This window comes from Temnothorax nylanderi, unplaced genomic scaffold (genome assembly GCF_030848795.1).
Source record: "Temnothorax nylanderi isolate EJ_2023f unplaced genomic scaffold, tnyl_v1.0 TNYL_tig0016_pilon, whole genome shotgun sequence".
NCBI classification, from domain to species: Eukaryota; Metazoa; Arthropoda; class Insecta; order Hymenoptera; family Formicidae; genus Temnothorax; species Temnothorax nylanderi.
The window spans coordinates 700,347-709,818 of record NW_027249078.1 but is presented as its reverse complement, the minus strand read 5'-3'; the positions used below and the strand labels follow the sequence as shown (position 1 = coordinate 709,818).

Sequence of the window (9,472 nt, the reverse complement as noted above, 5' to 3'; positions counted from 1 at the left end):
TGCCGAACTTTACCAAGTTTTTAGATATCCTGTAATTTGATAGCAAGTAGATCGCATTTCTGTAAATGCTGGCTCGAACATCTTTCTGGAACTGATCGAGAGATTCTAACGCATAATTGTTAATATGGCGAAATTTAAATGATTCTAGAGATAAGTGGTGTTTACGTACGAGAAGGCATTCTAATGAACTTCTATCATTAATTATTTTCAATGAGCAAAGGAAAAGATCGAGTATAAAACACTTTCATAATCGCAGGCAAATTATTAATATCTTACTTATAATTTATAACTTGGACTATATATTTTTAGATAACTGATTTAACAGTCGACTGTATTAACGTGTAATGGGATTTGACTTTAATAATGAGTTTTATTTTGATTTTAAGATTGACTCGAATAATTCAACTTTAATGAGTATCTCTTAAAGCGATAGTTTACTAATCAGCTTTCTTGACCTCACTCTACTATAACGGTGCCCGGTTAATCCGCTCTAATGCTAACGCGGTCTCTTCCCCGGGACGAAAAGCGACAGCTACCAACGATGTTGGATTAGGTGGATCAATTATCAATGTGGATACAAACGATTAGTGGACGGTAAGCTGCAAGACGCGCGTCTGAAAATCACCCAGGGGGTTACGATTGGGTTGCTACATTAGACCTTATTTAAGGGCGTAATACGTGAAATTCTCTAGAGGAATTACGGATCCATTACCGCAAACTCTGCGGTCGCGGCGCGCATCTACATAGGTACAACGGTAGTTTGTATGCTTTAGCGTGCCGATAAAAAGTGGAATGGGGCCACTTTATCTGGGACGTTTACGACCAATACTATCAGTATATGCTTCGTATACGTAAGACATCGGGCGTATTTTCACCGTGTTTTCTCAGTCACGGCGATGCATTGCATAAATCTTGATGACCCTAAAAAAAGGATGAACCGTGGATGCGTTCCGTGGCGGAATGATCGTCGTATCCTCATAAAAAGGCAACCGCGATAAAAATAAAAAGTATGAGAGAAATTTGGAGTAGAACAAGCCAATAATGGTTATTGCAACATGATTGTATTGATCAATTCCTTTAAGAAATTATTTCTTGTATCCGGGATGAGTATATATTTCGGAGAATCTATCGCGGGACAGCTTGTTAATGTAATTATACGGAAGACATTAATATTACCGTGGTATTGGTTTGACAGCGGCCGACCCACCTTAATGGAACTCTCGTCGAGCGCTCGCGTTCGTGCTCTCCTCCTCGAATCTCACAGCCTCGCGTCTCGATTAAACGGGCCCAAAACAAATCACCTATCTCCGAGACATGCACACAAATCAAGACGATCGTCCGCAAAGGATCGTTGGCGGTGGCGTCTCTATCGGGGACCTATACGAAAGGCGAGCGCACGAAGACACGCGTAAAATCGTGACATGCCGCCCGGCCCTGGTAGATCGCATCCGATTCTCGTTTCGGGCTATCCCTTCAATTAAATCAATCTCACCCGTAAATGACGCTTTGAAGTACCTCGTTCCCGCGACAGGGATACCTTCTACCTTCGGTCTCATCAAGGAGGCGTGCTTGGATTCCTCTCTTCTTTCCCGTTCCTCGTCTTTCCATGCGTAGCTGTTCATCTTGCCCCATCGAGATTACACGTACTCCTGGCGGTAAGCGCGAAATTCGTAAAAGCCGGCTTAAACGAACCTACGATAAAACGGACGGTAACGAACGTCGTCAGTCTCGGGGACTGCATCTTCGGAAATGTTCATTAAGCGGCGACGAAACGTTTCGGAAAACGCTTCGGAAAGTATAGCCGCGGAAAACACGCTTTCACTTTTACCGCAACTCCGGGATGATAAAGAGGCCGGCGTTAAAACTGGTCGGGATGACGATGATGGACGAGCGATACTTTTATTGACCATCGATGGAACATAAAGCGTTCGCTTGCACGCGCTGCATTTTCCATTATACAGTAAGCTGTCGAGAGTAAAGCATTGTACTTATCGCGGTCGAATACGCGCAGTTGGATTTAAAATTTCTGAAAACCGATCACAGAGACGGTGACACCATTCAGCGGAAAGTGAAACGGGAGATAATGTGTCTTCACATTTTTCAATTAATATTAAAATTAGAAGAGATAAAAAGAATTGGACGGACACGGAGGTCGCGTAAAAAGGCAGCGTAGAGCGTTGAAAGCTTGCCAATATTCCACAAACTATCTATTCCGTAGTCAGATTTGCATAAATCAATAATCATCGAGAATTGCAGGTGATTACACGACGTGTAAAGAGGGAAACGTAAAATGAAGGGAAGAGGCATTTATACGTCGATGGCCAAAATGGAACCTCTCAAACGGAGGTTTGCGAAAGTCATTCGCCTTGAGGAATAGGCTCCTGGGAAGGCCCTAGATGGATATTGCGAGAAGTGATTTATGTTAGAAGCGCGCAACCGCATATTCCGGGTGGGCGAACCGCGCTCGCATACTCGTGTAAATTCTTGCGTGACCTTCCGCGCGATATGCTGACGGGTGAAGCATTATGGCTTATCGAGTAAACCGCCATATTGTATCCCGCTGTCACCTGCTGAAAATAATGTGCTGCGTGGCGAACGTGAATCTTACCTTTGATAACAAAATTTCATTAGCTTTAATAGCGCGACTATCGGCCGCTCGTGAGTCGCTGTTATTTTTTGCGTCCTCTGTTTTAAATTCTCTTGCTTTCTGTTTTTTTTTTCCTTACGGGTACATCGACCGTGCGATACGTCTATCCGCCAGTCCTTCTTCGGGGACCAATTTCTACCAACTTCCGAGCTGACGCATGTATCTCGCGCATAGAATTAAGTTCCGACCTAAACTTCCGCGTGAGAAGAAAGTTAGACGCCGAAAACTTGGCATGTCGTTGGCGCGAGGGGATGACGTTGAGAAGTAGCGCGTTTAGATATAGAGAACAGTCGCTAAGTTTGGGCTGTGTAAAAGCTGCAGGCGTTTGTAAAGCATGACCTGTTGGGCGGACTATTGAGCTTGCGACCAATTAATGTGTATTGAACGCGTGATATATCCTGATCTTGTTAAATATTTAAACACGAAATTTACGTGAATTTTTCTATTATTATAAAGTCCCGTAATAATTAATATTATTAGTTGATATAGAGAGAAAATAAGAATGATATATGAGAAAAAGGGTAAGTTATACATCTTGATATTTGTTTTTTAATTTGAAAGCTCATTCTTATTGCATATTTATTACTTTAATTATCTACTATCCATTATACTGATTATACTATGGTTGGGAATTATATATTATATCGTAAAGGTTGTTTATCATACAAGATATATTTTTTATCATAGTTTATTTAGCTTTTATTTATTTAAAAATATTTCTTGCAAGCTATGCGATATAAACGCTCGTTAAAAATATTTTATAGATACGTCATATTCTTTTTTGTTTTATTTCTGTAGTAAAAGTTAATAGTACCTCATTGTAATGCGAAAATAAGAAAAATCACGCATGTTTTCTTTCTTACGAAAGCGACATACGGTTCTTTTCAGAGCTTAAGATTGTAATATGACAGCCACGGAGAAGACTCGCGAATCGAAAAAGGTTGATTGATTGAATTTTATTAACTTTCTCGACTATTTTTTTTAGAGAGAGAGAGAGAGGGGGGGAGAGCAAGAGAGTGACTGACAATGAGTGAGTGAGTGAGTGAGTGAAAGAGAGGGAGAGATCGGATGGCGAAGCACCTGCTTGTCGGTCGGTCTCGATAATGAAATGGATGCCCTCGGGTGTGCGGTAGCCAAGCAGAAGTAGCATAGTAGCAGCAGCAGCAGCAGCAGCAGCAGCAACGGTAGCACGTAGTGTGAAACTCATTCGCAAATTAACCTTACTTATTCATTAACGTTAACGACCTTCCACGAGCGACGTTATCCGGCCCTTGGCCTCTCTCTACCAATCTTCCGTCCCGTTGTTCCGGCGATGTTCCAGCAACAACGCGACAGATGGGAAATCCGCTGCTCGTTAACACTTTATCGGACCCGGTTTGCCGGACTGCAACCGATATGTCTCCGGCGCGAAGCTACCCGTCGTCGGACGTGCTGGACTCTAATCGATCGTCGAACACGGCCTTACCGGATGCGACGCGTCCGAGAGGCGAGATGGTATTTTCAATTAAACGTCACGCGGCGACGGATTTCCCTACGTAGAAAGGACAAACGACAACGAGAAGGGATTATGATCCTCGTGCGTAAACAAATGAAATTTCGCTCTCTCGCGTGGGATGAAAACGTCGCATTTTTCAGTAAGTCGAAGAGGAAGCGCATTTCCTTGTACAATTGACAGCATTAACGCTATTCGATTATCTGCAAAGGAAACATTGTGATATACTATTTACTATTTCTTCTCTTCTTTTGCAAAATAAAATAAAATATTCCCTATATTATTTGCAGTGAAAAACACGTTTCCTAAATATTACAGAGAAATTTGTCCATATGCATAGTAAAAATTATACCGTAAAACCCCGCTCGATATATCGACCACGAAGAAAACATCCTCCAAAGAAGTATTTCTGAATGCTTGCGTTCCGCTCTGACGTAACGAGGCAATCGGAACTTTGTAATCTCTTGTACTTGTTACTTCTGGCTTAACAACCTTTCCCTTCTTTTCTCTCTTTCTCTTTCTTGTATGAGTAGATAATTATCAATTTAAAGGAACACGAACATAAATTCTGAACGACAAATTCTGAAGTACGCTCGTGAAACATTGAAGAAATATCCGTTCAAGAGCGAGTTTATCGCGTAGGCGAGAGAAAAGGCGAGAAGGGCTGATTCGGACTAGACCAATTATCGTCGCCCGAGGACAGAAGAGGGAAGAAGGGGGGGGGGGTTAAAAGAAAAAGAACGGTGGGGACGCGGTGACTAATCGACTTGCTTAAGGAAATGGACGACCGAGTGGCGGAAAGGGAGAAAATCTTAAACAATTATCGCGAGACCGCAAGGCGCTCGAGATATCCGTCTCAACGGGGAGAATGAGCGGACGAGGAGAAAGTTTGTGGTGAGGCGAAAAGCGAGGGAGTAGAGGTGGATGGCTAGAAACGAGCAGAAAAATTGCTTTAAACGGAAAAAAATGTGCCGAGAGACCGCAGAGGCTCAGGCTTTACACTGCCCCTCCGCATCTCCTCTTCATCCCTCTCTTTGCCTCTCTCTCTCTCTCTCTCTCTCTCTCATTCTCTCTTTCTCTCACTCGTTCGTTCCGAGCTCACCGTCGTCCTGTTTCCGCGCAAGGGCGAATTGCGGAGGGGAAGGTAACACGGATGCTGGCTCGTCCCTGTTGGTAATTTTTCAGCCCTCTCTTTAACTCACCGCAACCCTTCAACCGCCATCCACTTGCCTCCATGTCTCACCGGCCTCCTCTCTAAATACCGTTCCGCGGCTCCAGACGACGCCAGCACTCTCGACCATTCTTCCTCCTCATCTCTCATGCGAATAACATCCCAGCCATATAGGTACGCGTGCACTTTCGGAGTAAGTTGTTGTGCCGTGTAACAAGCTTCACCGTAGATGAGTCTTACGCGGCGAAGTACCACTCGTACATTATTCTTTTAAGATGTCACCGTTGTTGTCTGCAAATAAGTGTAAAAAAATGCATTTTTTTACTATCGAGTTAAACGGAAAAGTGGCAGCGAGTGACACTTATGTCTATTTCTACTAATGTATATTAACTTTAATCTCGGTTTAACTTATCTTTTATCTTTTTCTAGTTCTAAGAATTAGAAAGAGATAAGAAGTAAGTTAAACCCAGATTAAAATTATTCTGCATTGGTAGAAATGGACATTATTAAAGTTAATTCGATCTTGATATTACATTCTATGTTACGATGACACAAAATCATATTTATTTGTGATCATAAATAAACAATCAATGTTCATGAAGCCAACAGATTTAACAGACAGCTTCACGTTACTATTGTGAAAGGTAATATGATAATGTTTGCAATGATATCCGCGTATGCTATCGAAATAAATATTCCGTGATGCAGGAGCATAGCGCTCATAATGTTCCGAATAACCAACGAAAGCTCATTATTATGAAATACAAGCATCGCAATTCGTGCCGAAAATACATTACGATTCGATAAAATACAACAATACAGTTGCGTAGAGTATACTTACGATTCACTGCTCTCAACTACATTGTTCCGTGCCTGAATTGGTAATTATATAACCGCGTATTACTGGCATTAAGAACAATGTAGTTCGCGCTATTAATTACGTGGCTCCATTTTCAATTTATAGAACAACGATGGCGATCGGTAAGTCAGGAGTATTGTATTTGAGAAAGAAAAAACGCTTCGATGTTTCCTGATAGCATGACATAATACTCGATTATATAAAGTAAATAAAATACGTATTATGCTTTCAATTATGAAGCAAAATATGAGCTCTGTATTTTTGAACTGTATTAATTTTATAAAAGCCGAAAGCTTCTAGACTTTGATGGAGCTTTATTAATAATTTATTAATAATTGTTATACCAACTTAATTTTAATATGCGAGTGGGAGTTAATATTTTATACGTATACATCATTTGCGATTGTTAAATAATTGATATCATAACGGTCGTGTTTCACTTATTATTATTGTTAAATAATTATTAAAAATATACAATATTTCGCAGTATCATATTTCACACACGTGTGACATTGCTTGATATTATATATTTTTATATGTCCGTATTTTCGTTTTCCATCGATATATTGTTATCTATCTACAATAGTAAGTTTTCAGGCGGGGCGTCGAAGCGTGATGCGATGCCAGCAGCTTTATAAATTGTTTCTAACTCTGAGATGAAATTTATCGTCGCGATGTTTTCGGCTGTGCCGATGAAAAATGGACCGGAGTTTAGGATATCGTGTAAAACGCCCGAGAACCACTGACCCACAACACCCAGGGTTATTGTACGAGGAATTCACTCGAAAGTCATACCCGTCCGCGTGTATTTGACCGCCGTCACTGCACACTGGGGCGGGTGTTCGTGTTACGCATTCGCATATTCGCGTGCGTGCTTACGTGCAGACGCGACACCGGAAATTGCATTAAACGACGAGGCGTAGTAGGGCGGCGGCTATGCACATAGGATGGCAGGTAGGCGCTAGCGTACGGGCACAAACAACAATTAGGCATTCCGATAATAATTATCGTCGGATGCGACATAAATATGAATACGGGAATAGGCGCAACGCCGCCGTCGAATTAATGTGTCTACCGTCGCCGACGTAACTGCGACATGGGAAACATTTAACAGCGCGCGGAACTTTGGTTCAACTTCGGTTCGACGCTCGTTCGTTTGGCCGGCCCCTATCTTGTCCGATTGGATTTCCAAACTCGTGTATTAACCACCCCCGCGCGCTAGCAAATTAGTTGTTTCATAAATAGTACCCCACCGTGCGATATTAAGCAATATCAAGTACTCACAGTGCGAACAATCAGTTCACCGTGCAAACGTATGCTGATTTTATTTACGTACAGACGGTATTTCCGGATCGTTTAACTTTTAATCTCTTACGATATAATATCACGGATTTTTATAGCGAGAATCTACAGAGTACGCGTTCTTTTACGTTTCTTTGTTTGGTTGTCCCCGTTGGCAACTGACGTCTCGTGATGTCTCCCCGACAGTGGCGACGAAAAAAAGTTGGCAACGAAATAAGCTTTCGGCTACTCGGGTGACTATCATAAATTCTCGAAAACGAAGATAAATGCGAGAGATCCTACCGACGCGGCGGCGGCGAAACTGAACCAGATAATGGAGGTGTACTGATTGCTTCGTTCAATTCACGAGTTACCCGCCGCACAAATACGTGACGTTGTATGTACTGATGCCGCGCCGTAGCGATCATTCGAGCCGAGGGCGAGGATCGTGTTGAGCGTGTGGTGTGGTGTGTACCGGGGTCCCAGGTGGATGTCGACGATACGGCGCACCGTGATCGATGCAGGCGACGTCGGGAACAATTCGCGATATCTGGATAATTGACGGTATTTTCCTTCATTAAAACTGCTGATATTATTTCCATCGTTGTATACGCGAGAGTCTCGTCTATATGTTGAGACATTTAGACTGGTAATAATTTGTCGAATTGCTCACGAATGACAGAATATCACGTGAGCTTGTATAATGTCAGGCAATTAGTTCGTAACGTGAAACTGAACGAGAGCTAAATATTTAATATCGAACACACGTTTCAAAGTTCTAGCGAAGGGTTGAGACTGCGAGATGAACGCTGATTCGTTCCGCTAATGGCACGAGATTGAGGTAATAGGCAAATTTCGGCGACGGAGTCCGCTTCAACTAAACAACTTTCGCGAAGGAGTGTCTCTCCTGTCCCCGTCTCTTCCCGGTTATCGATATATCCCGCGTTTCTCCCCGAGCGCACCCCTTCGGTTTTTTTCCCCATTCTGAACCCGCCTGTCTTTCACTTAATCGCGAAAAATTGACACCAAATTACTACCGCCGGTGATGGATGATCGAAAGCATCCAGAACTCGCGTTCGATCTTCATCGTCGACACCCCCGGGCTCGCGCGAGTTTCTTAATCTCGGATCGAGAATGGGACTTTGAATGGTCTCCCGATCGTGTGAGCGAATGGACGTCCTCCGGTTCGATGGTTGGCAATGTAAGATAAGACGGGAGGTCAAAAGGGAGACCGAGTCGTAGGTTTTAGGCCTTTTAATGGCGGGAAACCGCTCTTATAAATCGATACGCGCCTCTTAATATCCGGCGTCTCAACCCAGTCGAACTCAATCGTCCGTCGCGGACGAGGTGGTGACTGCCGCTCGATCGATCATTTTTTATGAGACACCAGAGACATGGTATATCTCGCCTGACGACAAATTCACTACCACCTATCCTCTCGTTTTCCGCCCTCTTCTCTTTTCTTCGCCCTAGATAACTTTTGATTCAACGGAAACCCGACGCTCGTCTACATTTGATATCTCGATGATAGACCAATATTATTGAGACGTATATATACGGAAGTGATTTGTAATATGCCACGTGACGTTTTTTTTCTTTTTCTAGAGAAGCGAGTATGTATGATCGAACATACACTAAATGTTCTTTCGAGTCGCCTAAAAATATCGTCGCGATTATGCGGGGTGGTTGAACGTAATGGAAAAAAAAAGTAAAATTTTCCAATAGCAAGAATCCAAGTAGCTATTCACTCGATCGATTTAATTTAGTCCGCAAAGTACTCCCGTTCGCGTCAAAGAGATAGAGGTTAATGCAAACTTGCGTTTGAACCGTGAGATCGCGAGTTCGTTCGATCACGGCTCACGTACACCGAGTAATTTGTCCCAATTAAAGCAAGCCGCAGGAGAGTTCGGTGGCTCTCGCCTCGCGCATCTGTGTCCCGTGAATAGAAGAACTTGGCGCGTACAAAACGGGGAAATGAGAGAAAATTCTCGTTCCAGGGTGAAACGCTTGGGCGATTCGAGT

At 42.9% G+C, this 9,472-nt stretch overlaps 1 protein-coding gene across 1 annotated transcript in view; it reads right to left on the bottom strand.

The window, feature by feature from the left end:
- Nucleotides 1-3,348: 3,348 nt before the first annotated feature.
- The window catches only part of LOC139768413 (uncharacterized), a 370,378-nt gene continuing 364,254 nt past the window's right edge, over nt 3,349-9,472 (bottom strand). The window contains exon 5 of the mRNA XM_071698567.1: nt 3,349-5,601. Coding sequence (XP_071554668.1) covers nt 5,581-5,601 — 21 coding nt within the window. The 3' untranslated portion in view covers nt 3,349-5,580. The remainder of the gene's footprint in view (nt 5,602-9,472) is intronic.